The sequence below is a fragment of the Bemisia tabaci genome, chromosome 2 (assembly GCF_918797505.1).
Source record: "Bemisia tabaci chromosome 2, PGI_BMITA_v3".
Lineage (NCBI taxonomy): Eukaryota > Metazoa > Arthropoda > Insecta > Hemiptera > Aleyrodidae > Bemisia > Bemisia tabaci.
This window is the reverse complement of record NC_092794.1, coordinates 5659991-5683053: the sequence shown is the minus strand read 5'-3', so window position 1 is coordinate 5683053 and position 23063 is coordinate 5659991. Positions and strand designations below refer to the sequence as shown.

General features: G+C 36.2%; 1 protein-coding gene across 4 annotated transcripts; it reads left to right on the top strand.

Moving 5' to 3' along the window:
* The first annotated feature begins 36 nt into the window (after positions 1-36).
* Positions 37-22958, top strand: LOC109031826 (adenosylhomocysteinase-like 1). Of its 4 annotated transcripts, XM_019043602.2 has the most exons (15): positions 40-515; positions 10427-10468; positions 11897-11984; positions 13034-13180; positions 13661-13761; positions 14670-14741; positions 15179-15209; positions 16791-16958; positions 17851-18001; positions 18309-18461; positions 19461-19626; positions 20432-20599; positions 21432-21510; positions 22339-22459; positions 22809-22958. In XM_019043602.2, exons 1-15 carry the CDS (start codon positions 420-422, stop codon positions 22813-22815), a joined length of 1590 nt encoding a protein of 529 aa, XP_018899147.2. In that variant the 5' UTR covers positions 40-419; the 3' UTR covers positions 22816-22958. The 4 variants fall into 4 exon arrangements, with proteins under 4 accessions (XP_072152714.1, XP_018899147.2, XP_072152713.1 ...); XM_072296613.1 differs by lacking the exon at positions 18309-18461 and having other exon boundaries at positions 37-515; XM_072296612.1 differs by lacking the exon at positions 10427-10468.
* Positions 22959-23063: the final 105 nt, after the last annotated feature.

The window sequence follows — 23063 nt, the reverse complement described above, 5'->3', positions numbered from 1 at the left end:
CCCCTATCCCATGTAAAGTGTTGTCTCTACAAAACCTTATTCTGTGTTCTGTGCTTTCCTTCGTGGGCACTTTTTGATAAAAGTATGTTGGTGATTGTGATGTTCAGCTGCATTTTCATTTCAGCCCAACCCCATATAATCGGTCAGACGATTAATTATGTGCCGTGCGGTCGAAGACTTTAAAATGGCTTTAATTTAAGTCGCAGTATTCCTAATTTTTCTTCATCCCACCAGTCCCGTGCCTTTGCGATAATCTCTGCTCCAACTCAATTCGTTCATTCGTTTTAGATCCTCAATTTTTTGAGTCTTGTCAGTTACGTTGAAACTTCGATAAACACAGTAGTCTAGCTCACGCCCTCAGTGTTTATTTCAGTATTATAAAGTTGAGGCAGCATCCTCAAACGTCTAACTTAGCAGTAATGTCAACTCACGACTCCAATCCTAATGCCTCCTCCAAAAGTGACTTATCCCATGTATCTGATGGCCCTGTCACAGATCCTGGTTCTTCCAACAAGGTATGTCCTTCCCTTCTATTTTCCCCTTTTTTCGGTTTAGTCAAAGGTTTCTTATGAGTATCTATTCCATTATTCTTAATGAGGAGCTCATGCTATGCAAGTACTTAGGCAGATAAGTCAGGCGTGTATGTCATGTCAATTGATTTAACACAGAGAATGTTGAATGCCTTGCAAGCCAACATATAATGCAGAAGATCCTAGTATTCGCGTATGCAAGCTTCGTACTTGCCCTGAATCCTTACTGAAGGCCAAAGGTTGATAATGTCACAGAGGATATCATTACAAAGCAAACGGGTGTGACTGTCATATGAGAATGATCGTAGAATTAATTCTAATTTAGTGTCTCAACACGGCAATTATTTTTACTTCAAGTTAGTTAGGACAAAGGTAGGTAGAGAGTCGTTATTTCTGTCTCGTTAAGTGAATCACAAGTTACCCATGTAAACATCGCCATGGAACTGTCTCAAATCTCTTCAGTCAAAGTAGAACACTTAGGTAATTTATGATCAGTGAAACCAAGTATCACCGCACAGTTCTTGATGAGTCTGAAATGAGCTGAGAATCAGGTTGAAAATGGTTAAGAAACTGTATCACTAATGCTTAATCAGTTAGTTTTCCATTCATTTTCTTTGAATCTCTAGTTCACAGATTTTGCACAGTTACCTCAACCTTAGTTGCATGTTCTTGGTCTTAGACTCTACAACAATCTTACATTGTTTACTTACTTACTTCGCAAATTTTTCGTGAAATCCATTTTTTTAGAAAGCGGCTCTCAACCACTTAAGTACTCATCATTGCAAACATAACTGCTGCCAAAGCTAAAATGCAGGAACAGCTTGATTTCAGAATTGCCTTTTTTTTTCTTCAAAATGTTTTTCTCTCGAAAATGGATCACTTAGGCACCTATCATGAATTTCAGCCTCTCCCTATTAAAATTCTATATATTGAAGATATGTCTTCTAGATCAAACTTAAGCATTCTGAAGTCAATACTGCTGTACTTAGAAATAATTCCTAATTTTTCAGAGGAAACATTTTGTCTGAGAATGAACTAGAACAGTTGAAGGTTGTCTCTTGTCTTACCTAAGTTTATCTAGATAGCGAGTGTGAAAAACTCCAAAGATTGAAGCTTAGGTACCTTAGTAATACATCATGCTCAATGACTCAAGAAATCAGTTTTGATTCCGAGGACTTTCAATGTGCTATGTATACCTACGTAATTTCAAGGCGGATAAAGAATGGTGGTCACATTTTGATTTTGGCTGTCATCTTGAAGCGTTGTGACGTCAGGAGGGTACGGGTTTTGCCATGCAATTCGAGGTTGAACCGGCTCCCCCGGTCTCTGCCAGCCCATGTACCCGATACCCTGTGACGTCCAGAGGGTACGAAATGCGACCACCATTCTCTATCCGCCTTGACTTAATTTATTCTCTTTAGAAACATGGATGGTCCAAGGAATTCTTGATAGGCAGAGGGGGGGGGGGAGGAGCACAGAAAAATACCACACCAAAGGGTACTCATTAACAATAAGTTCCAAAGGAGGGTCCAAGAGCCCCCCCGAGAAATTTTAAAAATTGAGACGAAAATTTTAGCTAAGTACTTTCCCTGACTGAAAATTGAGTGGAATAAAATGTCAAAGATGACAGAAATGTAATGCACTTCCGTATCTCCACATTTTCACTAGAGAAATTTTGTCTTCTTTCACTGCGTGGCTCTATGTAGGAAAAGTGCCTAATGAGTTAACGTAAATGAGCTTAATTTTTCCTGATTGCAACATGGAAAATTTACTCTGAAATTCCTTTTTTTACCGTGACTTGACTAAAAAATGCTACCGACGTATGTGATGAGATCAAAGTTACATACTTAGTATAGAGAAACATGAACACCCCACTACTACAGTCCAATGAATGGCTTAGGAGAGTGATTAAAGTACCCACAGCTCTCTCCTGATATCTCCTCTGGTACATGAATCTCAGTTATTTGTTTTTGGTAAATGTATAAAAAGAAAATAACTGCATTAACTGCAAGAGCCATAACTGCCCCCCCCCCCCCCCAAATTAAAAGTGGCACACTTAGTAAGGGCCTAATCAAAAAATCCTCTTTTTTCCAAGGAGCCCAGGCCCCAAAAACATTCACATGCACCCTCACAAGCTCGAATGTGAAGCATGTCCCCAACTCTGCCGTGGAAAATGTCCTATAAACATTCAAATGTTGCCAAGTCTCTCGCGATTTATTGTTTATTTTAGAGGGTAGTTATGAATATTTTTTCTTGGAATTTTTAAATATTTTAGATTAAATTGCAAAGAAAAATATCCAAAAAAGCGGGGGGAAAATGATTACAAATTCCCCATATAATCCGTAATTTATCAAATCAAATCTAGCAACGTCTGAAGGCTCATAGGGCGGTTTTTCTTAGCACGGCAGAGCTGGCGCCGACTCGTTCGGATCTTGTGCGATGTGCGAAGCACGCTACAAATTGAAGCGTATCTCAAGCTGTGATTGTTATTAATGAGCCTTGATTAATTCTGTTACAAACATGATTCGATGGTATCGCTCTCTCGAGCCATCTCCGTGCCGCCATCGATTCGTCCTATTTCCAGCTCGGAGTACGGCCCTTACAGTTGCACGCACGGTAATCACTCGAAATTGAAATAGGATTCTCGCGGGTTGGGAACTTTGATGGACGCTATATTTTGTGTCAAAACGACATGCTATATCGACGGTGAAACTACCAAACCACGTATCTCGGTTTGCGACGTCGTAGACTTCCTGTCATACTTTATTTTTTAAATGAAAAATTACTTAACGTCTAGTCTTGAAAATTTCTGTGATTTTTCCTCGTCGTGCGGAGAAAATTCTGTGAAAATTTCAAGGAATGATATTGATTTGGTCAACTTCAAAAAAATAAAATGCGAGCGTAGATTTTTAAACACCGCAAACGAGATACGTGGTTTGGTAGTTTCACCGTCGATATATCGCATCGATTGGTTCCATTTTTATGCTACTCGTCGTTTTTCTCGAATTTTGAGATCGCAATTCTGTTGTCAGGAGACTAAAGAATTCACTTACCAATTTTGACAAAAAAATTCAAATTAATAAAGGCTTGGTTTTTTCTGAGGAAAAATATCGCATTCGATACGGATATCGAAACTGCACTCGAATGCGATATTTTTCTTCTAAAAAAACCACGCCTATATTCCATTGAATTTGTTTGTCAAAATAGGTAAGTCAATTCTCTAGTCTCCTGACCACGACATGACTTAACTCTCGCATCTCGCTAAAATACCAATTTTTAGACACACGCCCTTTACGACGCTTGGGAGACCTCTAAAATATATTTTTTTCTCCCCTTTTTTTCTTCAAAATGACATTGATTCGGATTATCGTAGCATATTTTGAGCAAATGTAACCTCAACTTTTCTCAGATTTCAAAAGTAAGAGACACCTTAACGTGCGCTCTGCCTTGCTAAGAAAAAACACCGTATCAACCTTCAGGCGTTGCCAATTTTCCTCTCATAAAACGCGAATTTCCCGGTAAATACATGAATATTTTCCTCCCAATTTTCCAGATAATTTAGTTCACCATTTTACCCAAAGATTCTGAAAATTTCAAGGAAAAATATTCTTAACTTTCCTTAAAAATGAACATTTTATCGAAGGAAATTTGTTGTACGAATGTTCATACGGCGTTCTTCCTTAGCACGGCAGCGTTGACGGCAGCGCAAAGTTACAACTATTCAGTCGTGCTTGATGGATGTTCGTGTTGTATCTGCAAAATTTAAGCGCGATGGCACGAGGCGCGAACTCGCTATGCTCCGCTCTATGCTGCCAACGAGGTGTCGCACAACGGGTCGATTCAATAGGTGAGGTCGGACAAAATGTGGAAACTTCAAACGCTTTTAACTCCGTTAATACATAATTTCGAGGTTCTAGAAGTGGTTCCATTGGTTTCCTTGTAAAATTTTCCTCTGGAATCACTCCTTAAAATTTAAAATGTGGCAAAATAAACATGAAAATTTGCAGTTTAAGTAAAAAAATTCATGTCCGACCTCTCTAATTGACTCGATCCACTGTGTGTCGCTCGGATTCGGGAGAAAAGTTCAAAATCGAGGCCCGCTAACATCTCTCCTATCTTCGGCTGTGTTGCTCAGTCGCTCACAGAGCCACCCCTTGAAGCACCACTACAAACAAAACAAACGAAACCAACAAAACATGGAAATAGAGCAAGGGAAAGGATGTGCATTGATGACGGCGAAGAGATACAACTATTCGTGCTTGATGGATGTCCGTGTTGCATCTGTAAAATTGAAGGCGCCATGGCGCGATATGTGAACTCGCAATGCTTTGCTCTGTGCTGCCAAAGAAGTGTCGCTCAGATTCGGGAGAAAAGTTTAACTGCAGAGCCCGATGAAGTATCTCCTGTCTTCGGCTGTGTTGGCATTCGATTATTTTCTGTTTTTTTTTTTTCAATTTGATGTCTGATCCTTTTTAGGGTTGTACCTATTTGTAGACCCATATGTACAGCGCATAAATGCCGACCCCATACTCCCCCAGAGGAGATAGTCGGGTCAATTTGACCCGGCTTGGGATTTCTAGGGGTAGTTGTGAAAGAAAATTCCCTGACAATCAATTTGATGTTTGGTTCCTTTTAGACCTACATCTGAAGCTCGTATGTAGGTACCGGCTCCATACAACCCTTTACACTCTCCGAAAGCACTCTATGAACATTTCTTAGAAAAGTGCAATAATACACTCGAAAGAAAGCAAGGTGGATACTGGATATTTTAAAACGTCGAATTAAGACGGTTTTCTCGTAGTTTCGCCGTCGATTTGTACGCCTGTGCTAAGGAAAAATGCCGTCTGAATATTCGAGAGTTGCCAAATTTCCTTCGATAAAACATGTATTTTTGACGAAATTTATGTATATTGTTCCTCGAAACCTCCAGATATTTTAGATTAAATTGCGTGAAAAACTGTGTGAAAATTTTGGAAACAAATATTCACAATTTTCTCAGTAAATTTGGTTTTTATTGGAGGAAATTTGGTAACGCTTGAAGGTTCATACGGCGTTTTTTCTTAGCACGGCAATGTACGTAACACCTTGAAAAGCGGAAAGGGGGTAAAACTAGGTACATTCCATCAGTTCTCCGTCATATCTCAGCCTTGATTTTTAAACAGACTCACGTTCTTGTTCTCTCAAAAAATTTGAATACTTATCAGACAGAAAACCAGAGCAGTTAGAATGGGTGAAGACCAGAGCAATCGCGCGAGTAAATAGTCACCCATGCGAATAGTAAATCCCCCCCCCCCCCCCCCCCGGTCCTTCCTTCCACGGGCTAAGAGTTGCGGAGTAATAGTCAAGTCCGATGAATAGGCACAGGGAAACTTTCTAATACTGCCATGCTAAGGAACAACGTCGTATGAACATTAGATTGTTGTCAACTTTACCCTAAAAAAATACTTATTTTTGAGGAACGTTTTGAATATATTTCATTTTTTTCAGATACATTAGATGAAATTACGAGCAAAATTATCTGAAAATTTGGAAGAAAAACAACTACCAATTTGCCCGAATATTCGTAATTTTTTAGAGGATTTTTGGCTACGCCTTAAAGTTCACACGGCGTTTTTCCCTAACACAGCAGAATAGTCTAATATGCAAGACTACAGTTTTTAGTTTCCTAGTCTTACTTACATCGTCCTCTCCTCTTGCAAATTTGCAACAACGCAATGACGTTACATTTTTCGTTATCAAGGGCGGAAAAGGTTACAAGACATTTCATCAACAATTTTTTGTCAGCGCACCTGTTCTTTCTAGTAGTTTACATCCACGCGTTTTTTCGGCACCTAGTTTGGGTACACCTACCAATTGAGACTAAAAGTTAATTGGTCCACATGTAAATACAAACGACAATTGAATCGGGACGTGCGAAAATCGCTAATGTCCATTCATCCAGTCTCAAGTTTTTTTGAGTTGATAATACTTTTCGGAGTCGGTTGCTATCACGAAAGTGGCGTTAAAAATCGTCTTCGCGTTTTCTAAATCCCAATACGAGTCCTTTCATCACTTTTATGGTTGTATCTGTCGCAGGCAAATAGTGAATTCAGTCATTTTGTCAAATGCCTAGGCAAATAGTCAAATTTTGACGGTCTACGAAATTTTGTGAATTTATGACGAAAAGCTCACGATTTTCACTATTTGGGGAAAAATAACGCATCTAACCTACGAACTCTTTTTGTCTCTTCCTCTTCAATTGCTTCTCATATTTTTAAATGTTGAAATTCCAAAAATTCTGTATTTTACGACATGCTGAAAATTTCAAGATCAGTGTCTCTTCAGGAGCTTAAAATTGTTTTAAACTACTATTGTTGTGTGCAATTTTTTACTGAGAATCATTTCTTGCAGGGGAATGAATTATTTGTCTGAAATGGGAAAAGAATCAGAATTTCAATCTACGTTAGAATATTCGACTATTTGCCTTGGCATTTGACAAAATGCCTGATTTTACTATTTGCCTGCGACATATCAACTCTTTAAAAGTATTATGAACTCGAAAAAACTTAAGACTGGAAAAAATGGACATTAGCGGTTTTCGCACGTCCCGATTCAATTGCTCACAACGTTTTTGGATGAAGATGTGAAATGTCTTGGAAGAATGACGTTTGCTTGTTTGTTTTGTCCAACGGAGAAAAATAAATAATTGAGATTTTTGGTAAAAATGGGGGAGCGTCAATTCCATGAGGGAAAATTCACTAAAACTCTCTTGACCTCGTTGGTGCAATAGGTCTTTATAATTATCTCTCAAGAAAATCACATCTTGTTATACCTGAATGCTAGGGCTAGTTGAGTTTTTGGACTACCGCTCTCCTTTTGTGTCGTAGTATCTTGATTTATTTTGTGAGGAAAGCTCCGTACTCTTTGATGCCTGTCATTGTTGATACATTGGAGCGCCTTCAATTTCGTATGATACTGTGCAACACCTCTGTTGCGAAATAGTTGCTTGAAGCGCCGCGGCGTGCGTCGACGAGACCAGCGTGACACGTGCATTGGCGCCTACAAACCTAACAGGGATACTTCAAGCATTGCGCAATGCGTGAAGTATCCCTGTTAGGTTTGTAGGCGCCAATGCGTGTGTCGCGCTGGCCGCACGCTGCGTGCCGCTCCGCTCTATTTGGCTCAAATAAACTCGCGGAGTCAGCGTTTTTCAACTCTTTTGAAAAAAAAACAGGTATTAAAGGAAAATACAATGCGCGTTTTGTAAATATTAAGGTGGTTCAGTGTCAAATTAAATGATTTTCTAAGCACTTTAATTTTATTTTCCATATTCTGTGCTTTTACAGTACTGCAGCGTGGTGTGCATGCAACCAAACGCTCAAAATTGGACGTGTTTGACTCTAAAAGATCGATGTACAAATGTGTTAAAACCAAAGATTGCGTGCTTCTTGGTTTCCCCTTCTTTTATTAATTTTTGTATACTTTCTTTCAACACAACTACGGCTCATTGATATTAATATCGATGCCATCGCTTGGAAAAGGTTTTACAAATATTTGACATGTCTTAACAATGTAAATGTTTTTAATATTAAAAAACTTTGTCATTTTAAAAAAAAAAGGTATGTATAAGGTATATTTTAGATGGAAAATTTTAAGGATTGAAATAAAACCAAATATTCACCGATGACAATTTGAAAAGATGAATCCAAAGAAGGAAGTAACATTTCATTTAAAAAATGAGTTACTATAACAACACATCTTTCTCTCTCAATTTTCTCATTGAACATATTTTTACAAACGGACTAAAATATAACGCTTGGACCAAGTCACTGTTTCTTATTACGGTAGTAAACTACTGGACAAAATAGGTGCGCGGACAAAAAATCGTTGACGGAATGTCCTGAAACCGCGGAAAAAATTGAAGGCGCCGTGCTCTGTAAATAGCGGCGACTGGATGCAACTATTCGAGCTCAAGAGATGTCTGTATTGCCTACACAAGAAGTTGCAGGCGCTCTAGCAACGCTTGGTCACCTCTCTTCGTCCGCAAGTTATGTACTTTGTTTGCATAAACTATCGCGTTATCTTAAGGCCGGGTCTAGATGATGGAATCTTTCCTAGCTTCTCGAACGATAGTTCGACAAACCACATTTAACCTAGTCAAAATTGTTTCGATATAATGGCGTCGTTCGACGAACCGGAACGACAATTTTCAATCGCCCGAATCAGGTGTGAGGATGTCACTAACCCCGCGATTCGGTCGAGCCGTCCGAAATTACATCGTTGTAACATCGCCTAACCATGCGATTCACGTAAACTTTTTTCCGCAGTGATGTCGCGAAAACTAAAAACGTTCTGTAGCCTATAGTTGACACTCACCGTCAGTTAAGTAGTGTCTTTAGTTGGTACTGCCGAGCGTAGCTTTCGTCAAAAATTGCATGCAGGACATCAGTATCGTTGATTAACTCCAAATCAGTCCTCGGCACCGAACTGTTAAAAAAAAACCTACGAGAATCTATTATCTAAGTAAAATCATGCATGCTTTTTGCACTTACCTAATGTGCCTCTCTGCAGGATTTCCTTAGTTGCAATTTTTTTTACATGTAAAAATTCATAAATACATCGGGTTATGAGTCAAGAAGAGGAAGAGACTGTTTTTGAAAACTTTCTAAATTCGGTTATTAGAAGCAATTGTGGTTCCTTCTCGCCGAATTTGATTTATGCTCACTTTGGGGGAGGGGGGGGTGACCAACCTTAATGGCATCTTGAAGCTTTAATTTCTCTCATATGCTTTATTCGTCGAAATTCCCCTACGTTAACATGTTTCATGTGCATTTACATGAAATTTAAATGAAAATAGATGTATTTCAGTGATTTAATTATTCATCTCGTGGTCAGTTACCACGCTATTTTCTAAATCATTGAATCGACTGATTTCCAGCTCAATAGGCAGGTCTATCCACCAGCGAAGGACTCTTAAACCAAGCTTGAATATTTGCTTCAATTTTTTAATTTTCCCACTATGTATCATTAACTGAGGGGCTTGGATGACCAGGAGCATGAGCGCAGTTTTTGCTGCGTTGAAAAATACGTGTTTGAAGTTTCGAAATCACATGGAGCTTTATGGCGGGAAGAAAGTTGAAACTGACTTTTTGATGCTTAAAAATTAAAATTTGGAAGCGAATTTTTCCCAGAATATGCATCAAGACTAGTTTTACTTGAAATCATTAATATCTCAATGTTTTCAAAAACTGCACTTATGCGCCTTGTCCTCCAAGCCCCTCAACTTTTCTGTCCTGCATTCTCTGCTTAATTAACCTGCCCTATCCGTAACAACAAAAAAACCTGCATATTATTAGTCTTAGTATTTTTTAAATTTTTTTCTCCTTATTTCTAAGAGAACGAATTGAAAGAAGAGTAAAAACTGCTGAATGAGCATTGCATGTGGGTATGGCATTTACAAGAGATCAAATTTAATCAAGTCAATTATTTTTTATGACCAAATGATTGAAGTGGATTGCATTTAATATAAGGAAACCGATTACTAAGATTATAATGTCGAAACAATCGTGCATCTTCTTCTTTATTGAACAAAAACGCGTATAATAGCAAATCGTTTTCTCTTTTCTGCTGAAAAATTGTTGATTTTTAAGGGATAAGTACTTGTAAATTTGATTACCTACTGTATATTTGGTATTTTTTAAAGCGAAGAAGAAATCGCACGATTTTGAAAACATTGTAATGGAGTTGGTTTCCTTCTGTTGAATGTCAGGTCTATTATCTGGGGTTTTTGAAAGGAGGGTCTTCTACTTTTTGAAAGACCTCAGCATTGCAACTTAGTTAACTACTTGCAAATCTCTGATAGACTGCTCTTTAATTTTGTCAGTAACTTTGGTCTTTCTTTGCTATCATTTGTTTAGATTGGTGATGGAGATGCTGCTTTCAAGGGGCAAATAAAAGTAGTATGTATTGACCTTGATCCTCCTTTTTCTACCACTAGTTAAGAAAATAGTAGTAGTAAAATCTATTTAAGGACCTAAGTATGAAAATGGATTTTCAAGAAATCATGGCTCGAGTACCTATTCATCGTGCTAGGATTTATGGTTTCAATCTGAAGTCAATGAAAGTTCACAGCATGAGGCGTTTTGATTAATATCAGCCTTTGAAACTTTTAGAGATTTATTGTATTTTTTTACTTTTCCATAAACTTTAAATGAGCGCCTAGTCTCAAAACCCCCACTACCTACCTATTTTTTTTTCCTTTTTTTATTGGAAACGTTCTCCTTTATCAAAATTGCATCAGATGTACTTGTAATTGGACTGCATTTTGCAATTTGGAACTGTAAATTCTGGCCCGGTTTAAAAACAACGTATGTGCCATTAGTTTCCCTATGCACATAAATGTTTTTTCAGATGAGCCGGGATTTATAGTTCCGAATTGCAAAATGTAGTCCAATTAGTGTAGCAAGAGATCAATTGAACAGTTTTGTAATCGACGTGCGTCAAAGGAAAAACTAAAATAGGAACATAGTTTCTCTGAACAGTTGAATCCAACCCCTAAGAAGAAAAAAATGTAGGTAAATTGAAACGGATCCAGTACATTCATGTCAAGTATAGCCGTGCGGGAATTTAGAGTATCTCATTGGCTTCTTGAAATGCATGCCTCTTTCTTGTTTTCTTTATAGATCCATTTTATTATTATTTACTTTTTTTTCAGAGCTGTGACTAAAATTGTTTGATTTGTCACAGTGTAGTAGCAGTTGAATTTGCTTTTAATTGGCTATTTTCCAGCTTGGTTACTTTTCTTAAAGCGCGGTTATCTTTCTTTTAGAAATCAAACATAGCTGATTTTTTGCTCTACTAGTGACATTTTACCCCATGAATAACAAAAAGGGTACACAATTCTGCTGTGCGTGAAACTGTTACAAATTTATTAATTAATGTTTTAAAAGGAGGCATTTTTTGTTCCATTGGTCACCCTTTATTCTTTTACATCCATTAGATTTATTTCTGAATAACTTTTATCACAATTCTGTGCTTTGAAATAATTCAATGTGAAAGCAAGGGCGGGTCATGGTGAAAAATTATTAATCTTTGCAAACAACTAATCGCTTTTAATAAGAATTGTAGATTGCTTGTGGTTTGCGGCAGTTGATTCCTCGGAAAATAGCTTGGTAATGCTAATTCCTATCATAAAATTATTTTTTTTCAGTTCCTTCTGTGATACGGAAAGAGGAGAAAATGCTCCAGATGTACCTTTTTTTCATGCAAATGCAAATATTTCGATTTCCTTTTTTTAACTATCGTTTTTTCATTCGTTTCCCTTCTTCAAACAAACCAGTTGTTTGATCTTTGTCGATCTGATTTAATTGATATCTTCTGTGTTTCAGAACAACAAATCAGCCGGTGTTTTGAAAAAAACCAATCGGTATCGTAGCCGATCTTTATCAGCTTCCTCAACTGACTCATACAGCTCAGGTACAATTCCATGTTTCTTCATGAATCAGTCAGTACGGCTGCTTTGCAGTCATATCTACATGATTTTCCACCAAATGTTCTTTTTCCTAAATTTTCCACAATTTTTAGAAACTCCCTTTTACTCAATCAGAAAACACTTAAAATTTTATCACCTTGTTTACATTTGAGGGGTATAGCCGGAGAACAAAGTGCATAAGTGTAGTTTTTGAAAAAAATTAAGGTAATAATGATTTCAAGTAAAACTAGTCTTAATGCATAGTCTGTGATTCGCTCCCAAATTGGTTCCAGTTTTTCAGCATCAAAAAGGCAGTTGGAACTTTCTTTCCACCATAAGGATTTATGTAATTTTGGAGCTTCAAACAGTTATTTCTCAAAATAGCAAAAACTGCACTTATGTGCCCTGTCCTTCAAGCCTCTCATCTGTCATCAATGGCTATATCATGATAAGTGTTCTCTGTTGATGAGGCTTTTTAAAAATCCTCATGTCCCCAGAAATAGTTGCCGAAAGTTTCAGAGGGAAGGGGAATACGAGAAATAGCCTTTTCAGGAAAAAGAGCAAACAAAAATATCACAAGAACCACTGCCTTTCTCAGCATTCAAAGAATCTTTAAATTGAAAAAGAAGGTTGGTTAAGATCATATTCTGTCTTCATAAATAGTTAATAATGCCATTTGAGAAGTACTGATCCTCAAAAAATCATGACTTTCAAATGGCACCCTGAAATAACATCTTCCTACTCAGGATCAAGAGTTTCGAGTGTGTTGAACCGCTTTTAAAAGAGGGGAAAAAATTGGTCTCACAATACCGATCATTGTTGCAACAAGCTAATTTGCAAATGTAATATAGGTCGGGAATTCCACAGGACGAGACTATTACAACATCCCCAATGTTTATCCTGTGCAAGTACCCTCTTCAGATCGAAATCTCCAGTTTTGTTTTTCTGTAAAAAAATGAATGTTTTCAGTTGATAATCTTAATTTTGTGTTGAACTATTTAGATTTAGATAAGGACCTGCGTATGTATGCACTATATTCTCTGTAAATTTTCAGCCTCTTACACAGAAAGCAGCTCAGAGGAGGAAGATATCCCACCACGTGAAAAAGAACAGAAGAACTCTGATGGCTTCTCAGATTTTTGTGTCCGAAATATCAATCAGCATAAATTTGGAAGGCGGGAGATCGAGATTGCAGAGCAAGGTAATAACTATTCGTTCAAACCTTGAATTCATGAGTGGATATCAGGCAATGTAGTGGACAAATAATAACAAAATAATGTCCAAAATTTTACTTTTGAAAAATAAAACAAAGATGTAATTAATAAATATTATAATAAAATAAAACAATCCTTTATACTGCACGTTTTTCATATTCCTGGTTGTATCTATATCATTATGAAAAATGTACTGTGTAAAGGTTTGTTTTATTTTATTATTAATATTAAATACTGTTATCAATGTATTTTAACAATTATTATATTCATGTATTAGCCATCCATTTTTCGTCAAAATGCGTTCAATTTGAACCTTTTTCAATGGAAGCCGATGATATCTTACATTTTGCAACTGTGATGTTAATTTCAAAATGGAGGCAGTCCTCATATTGAAAAAGGTTTCCTTGCACTGTGGCCATGAAGTTATGTCTTCCTGACTTTAACTTATTTCTCTCATTCTTTCCTAGAAATGCCAGGCATCATGGCTCTCAGGAAACGAGCAGGAGATGACAAGCCTTTGAAAGGTGCAAAGATCATAGGATGCACTCATATTAACGCTCAGACTTCGGTAAGGTCCTATTAGTTTCTATCTTCTCAGTTTTACTCTATAACTACTCCTCAAATTAAATAAGCCACGAGGATGCCTTCCTGAATGGATTGTGCCCTTTTTTTCCTCAATGACTCTACCTTAACATTAGATAAGGTCAGTTAATTTATTGATGAATGCCTAAAGACTTGTACTTTGAGGATTTAACCAAGGAAGCTTTCAAGGATTTTGTAAGTTGAAGAGGAGGAGGGTGGGTCTGTTACGCTGTCATCTGTTATCCTTGTTACGCTGTGTCAAGAGAAGGGTGGTGTTGACCAAAGTTCAGTGAAAGATGATTCAATGAACATAGCACAAAATACAGAGAGATTTGATGCCAGCTAATTTTTGTAATATTTCAATCTGATGTTCTTGACAAACTTCTGAGCACAATAACTTTTAAAAATTCAATATCTTCTTGGCTAAAATGAGAAAATTAGGGCTGAATAGTGAACTTAACAGCAATGATTATCTTGAATGTTTTCCTCTGGAGGTCTGGTATCACCTCAAGATCAGATTTTTGGACAAATTGCTTAAAACATTACTGCAATACAGCGCTGTACTTTATGCTATTATTGCCCAGAAGAATTTTGCATTTTTTGGGCCAAGAAATGTAAGAATGGGAGGGTGCGCTTTTATATCATCACCCTGACTGGCAGCTTGACAGCAGTCACTGTTTTCTTTTGAAAATATCATTGGATAACATGGTGGAAACTAAATAAGCTCAATTTAACGGATGTAACTATAATTTTTTGTATGCTTTTCTGCTCCTCTTACTAAAATATATAATTGCCATATCTTTTTGCATCCAACAGTACTTCTTCAAGACATAATGACTGCACGAGGTCTCAAATTGTTTCAATTCCACATTTCATTGAATTCTCTGATTTCAGGTTTTAATTGAAACTTTGATTGTGCTTGGTGCTCAAGTTCGATGGTCTGCATGCAACATCTATTCCACGCAGGTATTATTCTTTCAAATTTGGAAACATTTCTTTCAATGTCAGCATTGTCCTGTACAAATATCAATTTTCCCATGTTCTAATTCAAATTTTTGTGAGAGGATTAATTCAAGTTTTGACTAATTGCCAACTTTTGTCAAAAGACAAAAAATGTGCCCTCTGAACAACAGTGCGGCTGCCGTATTTGATTTACATGTTAGAAACAATGACAACCAAATCCGCAAGGTGGGTCTAGAAATAGATGGATGCAAATGTTGGTTGCAAGTTATAAAACTGCACAACTTGGTTTTCGTCTTCTGGAAAATTTTCTTTTCTGTCAGTTATGAAACTTACAGTTTTGCAGCTTTTCATGAAAGGAGTAACAAAAATAAATTTCATTTTGAATTCTAGTTTCTTGTCTATTATTGAAGAATTTATTTTATTTTTATTTTTTTCAACAGAATGAAGTTGCAGCTGCTCTTGCTGAAGCAGGTAAGGCTTTTCTTCCAAAATTTGGTGAAGTCCTATTTAATAAAAGTAAAGTAGAAAGAGAAACATGAATTTTGTAATTATGGTTCTACCAGGAATGTAGCATATTCACTAAATCCACTTTAAAAATTTACATTGGTACAAAGTCAAAACAAAAAAAAAACAACTTAATAGCCCAAAATGTGACAAAAATTTAAAAAAAAACACAGACAAAAAATTGGTACCCAAGGCTTAAACACTTGAAATTTTTAATAGGTCCAGGCATTTTAGGTGCAGCAACCCCATGTTTAACAGGGCAATAAAAGAAAAAAATTAAAAAAGTGCAAAATTCAAAACCTACATGCTGACTGATGTAAGTTCAAGGGAGAAGTATCGGAAGAGTAAGGGTTACCTCGCTTACTCTCGACTGCGATACATGATGGAATAATTAGCTATTCACCTTTCTTACTCTCGACTGCGATACGTGATGGAATAATCAGCTATGCTAAACAAAGCCTACTATGTACAGCACAAATTTCACTCTCGGAGAAAAATTAAACTGCTCAGCTCAGGGAATTGACCTTTTTGATCGGGATTAAATTTCTAAAAGAGTTCAAACCAAGTACTAACCAGGGCAATTCTCAAAATTCTTTGGCAAGACATTTTTCTGATATAATTTAAGGATTACCTAAGGAGGGAAAATCTTTAGCATATCTGGAGAAATCACAAGCTTGTGTGGGGGCCCCGCAGCGTTCTGAGGCATTGAAATCAAATTCTAAACGTACCTACTTACATTTTGAATTTTGATGGAAAATAAGGGGGGGAGGGGCTTCATTTATATCTGAGCCATGGGGATGCCAGATGATGAGGGATGAGTTTGAGGATTTTTGCGCTCAGCAGAGATGTTTTCAGGAGCATTGGGGGAACTAGTTAGGAGGAGGGGGGAGAAATATTACCCTCTCCTGACTTCAAGAAATATGAGGGCTTTTGCTAAGTTAGCTGTGTTGCTAGACTTTCATTGTGGAATTTGTAATTCTACCAAAAATATTTCCATGTGAAGATGAACCATCAAGCTAAAAATTTAACTCAGCATTCGCACAAATTTATAAATTTTTTTTGTGGCACAATGGTACAACTTCTGGGAAACATCCTGTTAAAGGTAACGAGGCACTTAGCATATTTCTTGAAAAATTTGCTAAAAAAATATCTTTGCACATTTCTGCTTTTGATAACTTATACCTACAAAAGTACATAACGATCCAAAAAGTGGTGAATTTTACCAGTCAGGCATCAAGGGGTGAAATATGGGAGCATAAATATAGCATTAGGTACCTAAGATGACATTTGAATCAGTGAGTTCGAAAATACACCAACTCGGAAAAAAAAATTTTCAGGAAACACCTAAAACTTCGCAGCGGGCGAAGAAGTTAGTTTAAGAAAAACTTTTTTGGTGCCAAAGGACGCAAGAAGTACTCTAGAGACTTTAACGCACCAAGTTTCAGATACTGATTTTTCATAGTCTGCCCTGAAAAATAAACAACACTGTAAAATATTTTGATGAACTCTCCCTGTAAATGACTGTATCTTTTATATGTTATTCAATAGGTGTGCCTATCTTTGCTTGGAGAGGTGAGACCGAAGAGGATTTTTGGTGGTGTATTGACAGGTGTCTAAGTGCCCATAACTGGCAGCCAAACATGGTTTTAGATGACGGTGGGGACGGAACCCATTTGATGCTGAAGAAGTATCCTGCATTATTTAAGTCAATTAAAGGTAGTGTTGGTTTTTTTTTTTCATTTATTTGTAATCGTCCACAGGAGCTAAATATCAGTAGAACCAGTTTTCTTAAATCGGTCAATAAATCAGATTGTGAAATTTCCTTGCTGAACTTTCTCCAGCACCCTAAAGAATGAGTTATGAACAGTTCAGTTCATTTTGGTTGGAATTGGGAGTGCAAAATAGCATTATAGCCAAGCAATTTTGTGCTTTGAGCATAACAAATTAGAATTTGAAATAGCTATCCTTGAATCAATGTTTTTTGAGCTGTCGACTTAAAAACTTTGGATTGGTTTGACATTTTGGGAGAGTTTATTTCTAAATGTCAAATCAAGCTGGCCATGAAATACTTCTCTATAGACTGGTATCAATAACTTTAATTTGAAGTTCTGTTGACTGAGGTACCTTTTTTTGTCTACATAATCTTATTTTTACTTTTTGTCCTCTTGAATCATGCATACAAAGTTTCTTAAATTCAAGCTCTGTCCAACCAACTCTTTAGCTGTTTTTTTTTTTCTTAACTGTAACAGTCATGAATAAACAAAATAAAATCTCTCATTAGCTGTTTTTTCTTTTGTTGTTTAACTGAGAGTATTAAAAATGCCACTTTATTTTAATTTTTAGCATTATAGCATTATTGGAAGTTACTATTGAGCACTATGAGAGGTCTTGCATACTTTTAGCCTATGTAAATTGTGAAGTTTAGCATGCCAATCAAATGAAAAATCATGACGAGAGGGGCTTAGACTGAACAGCTTCATTTTCTCTTCAGTTAGTACAATGTGAGTCGTAATTGCCCTCTTCAATAGCCCATGAAAAGGTAGTCCCACCTTAGCCATAATAAAAACTAGTACTTCACATCTATCTGACAATGCTATTATTTTCACAGGGATTGTAGAAGAAAGTGCCACTGGTGTTCATCGCTTGTACCAGCTTTCAAAAGCTGGTAAGCTTACTGTTCCTGCCATGAACGTCAATGACTCAGTTACTAAAACCAAATTCGACAACCTTTACTGTTGTCGGGAATCAATTATCGATAGGTGAGCCAATTGTATTTTGCTCCTTTTTTTTTTTTTTTTTTTTTTTTTTTACATTGACTGTAAGTATAATATCACTTCTTCTGGTTTAATATCATAACCAGCAACTATACATGCATAGTACGTTTTCAATCACTCAGATCAAACAGAAGTTGATACTCGCAGCAAATTTTAGTAAATGGTAAGAAATAAATTCACCGTCTTCCTCAACGTAGGTGTAGAGCTGTTTAACTGTATAAAGATTTTGAATGATATGTACATGACGTTGCCTTCAGTGATATTCTGTGATGTGATTGTCTAAATTTTACAGCTTGAAGAGGTCTACTGATGTCATGTTTGGTGGGAAGCAGGTGGTTCTTTGTGGCTATGGAGAAGTTGGTAAGGGATGCTGTCAGTCTCTTAAAGGTCTTGGGTGTGTTGTTTACATCACGGAAATCGATCCAATTTGTGCCCTCCAAGCATGGTATGCCATTGTTTTTCACTCATCAAATTTTTCATGAATTTTTTAAAATCCTTCCAACCCTTTTCATCCTTCCTCAAGACTAACACATCTATGGTATGTTAAAATGAACGTGACTGGCTCTTACAGGGGTGCAAAATGCGCCCAACCTTGCAATCCATTGTGGCCAACGCAACATGAGGCTATCTCGGACTTTTCCTTAGCGTTTTGAAAAACTGGGGTAAATTGCACATTTGGTTGTGAAATCAGGCATGTTGTCTTAAAATTGGAAATTTTTTACCAGGCGAATTAAATGTTTGATCCTAAAACAAAAACTCTAAATTTCGAGGAACGGCCAGTGCTTCAACACATTTACTGGCCAACGTGTTGCAAAATTGTTTGCACAGGCTTGACAAAAATTTGTCACACTTGAATGATTTCAGTTTGCTTTCTCCTTTTGCATGCGTTGCTCATGTCGATTATTTGATTGTGCCCTTCATCATGAAGCTGCTTAAATCAAAGGAACAAATTATCGTAAATTTTTTTTTTTTTAAAAAAAAAAAAAAAAATAGAAAGAAAGAACCATGAAATCAAAATGTACCTTTGCAACTTGCCCTTTACATTCTATTTTTTTTTCATTTACGGTCAAGCAACATCATTGTTTTGAAATGTTTGCCCTTTTTTTCCTCAAAGAAGATTCCTGTGTTTTAAAATATGCATTGCAGTCAATATTAATGTTTCTCCACTTTTACTTTCAAATGGTCTATAATAGCAACCCATTTTAGCCAAGTCTTTTTTTCCTTACTGCTCCAGGGATGGTTAGAAAAATCTATTTTTCTAAATGGCATCGAGCTTTGATTTTGCAGCAAATATCTATCACTTGAAATTAAAGAGCTTTGAAGTATCAAAATATGCATGCATTGGGAAAGAGTCAGTTTTCACTTCTAGAGCATTGGTAACGGTTCTCTCTCATTCTCTCTTCCTGTTGCAATAATAATTTTGGTCTTATCTTTCTGATTTTAGTATGGATGGTTTCCGAGTTGTCAAATTAAATGAAGTGATACGTAATGTTGATATTGTTGTGACTGCAACAGGCAATAAGAATGTAGTTACCAGGGAACATATGGATAAAATGAAGAATGGTTGTGTTGTATGTAATATGGGACATTCCAATACAGAAATAGATGTTGTAAGTTTTCAACTCCTCTTATTTAATCAAGTTACTTCTTTAGTACGTACAGAATGAACTGGTGAAAGGATGAACAGTATTGGGAGGTAGAGGAAATGGCAGAAAATAGAAAGACACTTATTTGGTGCCAGCTACACCCAGGCATTTTTTAACATGACTTTCCTTTTGCAGAAGAAGCTTTAAAAATGTAATTCTCCTTGCCAATTTTGAGCAAAGCAAGGCAAAAAAGTGAGGTTTTCAGCACTCCCTCTTGTATTTTGTCGCAGAAATATTACAACACTGGATCGGTGATGGAGAAATATCTCTCTTCTTGCTGACAGGAAATTTTTTGGCTCACAATGCCTCTTTGACCTTCTGTAATGACAAAATCTTTAGACCGAGGTTGCACCAAATTTGTGCTTCCAAGAATTTTCAGCATCCTTGCAAAGGCCCTCACATGTCCTCATTTCTTGACAGAAAAGAACAAAAATGTATCCTGGCAACACCCTGGTATGCAAAGCTGTTCAGATTGTATCTTGAATCCGTGGAAGCCATGGTGTCAAAGTGGAAAGTGTACCCCAGGAATCGTTGAAATGTAAAAATTCTCCAGATATCTTTGATTAAAATTCAATTAATGAAGATCATCAATTAAAGTAAATTTCTGTAATTTTGCTCTCTTTATCAGAGGTCTTTCACTAGTGCAACTTTAGAAAGTTCCAACTTGTCTGTTAGATCAAAATTTGGAGTATTACGTAAAAATTTTCCTTACAGATAATTTACCTCTCTTCTTTACTAAATATGTACCTTTTTTCTATCTTTCTTTCAGAATAGTCTGCGAACGCCAGACTTGACATGGGAGAAAGTTCGATCGCAAGTCGATCATGTTATTTGGCCTGATGGAAAAAGGATAATCCTTTTAGCTGAAGGTCGTTTAGTTAATCTTAGTTGCTCCAGTTTGCCTTCCTTTGTTGTATCCATAACCGCAGCAACGCAAGTAAGTCCTCTTTATTTTGCGATCAAACTCTGTCAGCCGTAACACAATACTTAAACAGCACAATACATCATCTGTTTATGCTGGAAGACTTGAAAAATGGCTAATCTTATTGTATTGTTACGATATTGATTTTAGATTACCTTTAAATTTCTGCATGTAATTAGGTCTTTCTTGCTCCATCTTAAAGCATGGTGAAATGCAAAAAATTATGATGTTATGGCATAGACAGTTAAAATGTGAAGCATTCATCTTGTAAAGTTGACAATTAATACCTTTTTTTTGGGCTGTCATCACTTTTTCCGTCGGTTAAATTAGGGTTTTCTCTAGAATCATGTGAATGGAGTTGCAGTATTTTTTACCCCTCAAGCAAACTTGTGGATTTCGTATTTTTGCTTCATTTGTGTAAAAATAATTGCTCCAGTATCATTAAAATATTCTTGCAATCCTAGAAAATTTGCCTGACAAGCTTCTCCCAGTTTACTAAGGGTAAAGAAACTTGTCAACCTGACAACTTGTTATTGTTACAACATAAAAGTAAGCATGGCACTGACAAATGTAATGTTCCTCGTTGGTTCCGTACCAACAAATAACACTATCCTAGCATAAAAACTGTCCCATATTGGCAAAATTACTGACAATTTAAGAAAATAGCTGGAAAAGTAAGTCATTGATGTAAAACTTGAAAATCAGGGAAAATCAGGAGTTCCCAGGAAGAAAATATCATTTTAAAAAAAATTGGGAAGGCCAAAGAACTCTCTGCATTCCTGCCAAATTCTTTTTACCATGCACGCCTATTTTAACTATTCGTTTTTCTTGTGTCTCTTTGTTTCAGGCTCTTGCATTAATTGAATTATTTAATGCCCCACAGGGTAGATATAAGTCAGATGTGTATTTATTGCCAAAAAAAATGGGTAAGAATCCTTTCGTCAACTGTAAATCCTTAGATTATCTTCTTACATTGTTGATTTTATTTACTTACTTATTATTTATATTTAAAAATTCACAGGCAAGCCCAGTAACGAAAGTTTACAAGGAAATGTAACAAGATGGCAGATGGCTAGACTAGACCAAAAACATTTTTAACGGAAATGATACAACGGAGAAGATCTGCGTTTTTACGGCTATTAAGATAAAAGTTGCTGGAATTGAGGAAAAAGTACAAAAAAATGTAAATGCGTGGTAACAGCTAAGAAGGGCATAACAAGAATTTAAGATGTTTGTGAACTCATGAATTGCCCAGTTTAAAATCTATTTTGATTATGCTACATACATGTTGAATTTCATGTAATTTGAGGCATCGTGCAACCTGTTTTCCTGGAAAAAGGTTCCACCTTAAGCTCATTTCTCCTCTCAGTGACAATATAGTAGAAAAGAACCTATTGAAACGCCCTCTTAGGGACTTTCATATGTAATTTCTAGTCCCTCTGAATGCTGCAAGACTCCATTGCACCACGAAGGACATAAATACAGAGGCATTAGTTGTTTAAGCCCTGCGGAACACATCATTTCCCATTAAGTGACCCAGCATATTATTTAATTGTCAGAACAACCCTAAATAATTTACCTGAGCTGACTTTCGAAAGCAAAGAAAAAACTTCAATTGTCTTACGAATATTTCCTATGTGTCACAAACCATATGAAGTCTCTCTAACGTTCATTGATCCACATAAAATTATTGTTTAAAGGAAAAATGTTCCATCACTTCGACTACAGGACGATTATTTCTCTCTTTTTTTCAGATGAATATGTTGCCAGTTTACATTTGCCTACGTTCGATGCTCATTTAACTGAACTGTCTGATGATCAGGCAAAGTACATGGGCCTGAATAAAGCAGGACCTTTCAAACCAAACTATTATAGGTGAGGTTGATTTCCTTTTTTAATTATGAAACATTTTGGGATATTTCTCAACAAAAGACTAACTTAGACTGGGAATAAAATTTAAATCCTTTGGTTTTTTTGAAGTGACCAAAAATTTTCCTGATGAAGATTGCTTTCCCAAAAATTTGCCTCCATTAAAATAAATAGTTTTTCCCCATGGACTATCAAATTTACAAATTTTATTTTCATTCTAGATAATCCTTTTCGGGCAAAACTCAACTTATGAGCCAAGAAGACCGATAAAAAATAATAATAATAATAATAATAATTTGAGTTTCAAGTAATTTTTTTAAAATAATTAATCCCTTGTTTCTTCTTTTTTTTTCAGGTATTAAACGATGAGCAATCGTCTGCTTCACATAGTATTGTTAAAATGCCTCTTTTTAGAAAGTATTTTATGAAATTATATTTTATCATTCACTTGTTCCATTTTATTTCTAATTTAAGAAAAATACATTTACAACATTTTTTAAAGTTACTTTCGTTTTAATTATTGAATTTTTTTATTGTATTTTCTGCCGTTTAAAATAGTTGATGATATATAAAAAGAATTTGTTTCAATCAATATAATCAATTTATTTGA

Coding starts and splice junctions, on each gene's coding strand:
- LOC109031826 (XM_019043602.2), top strand. CDS start 420: ATGTCAACTCACGACTCCAATCCTAATGCCTCCTCCAAAAGTGACTTA. Junction 18,002..18,308: donor CGGGAATCAATTATCGATAG/GTGAGCCAATTG, acceptor TAAATTTTACAG/CTTGAAGAGGTCTACTGATG. Junction 21,511..22,338: donor TTTATTGCCAAAAAAAATGG/GTAAGAATCCTT, acceptor TCTTTTTTTCAG/ATGAATATGTTGCCAGTTTA.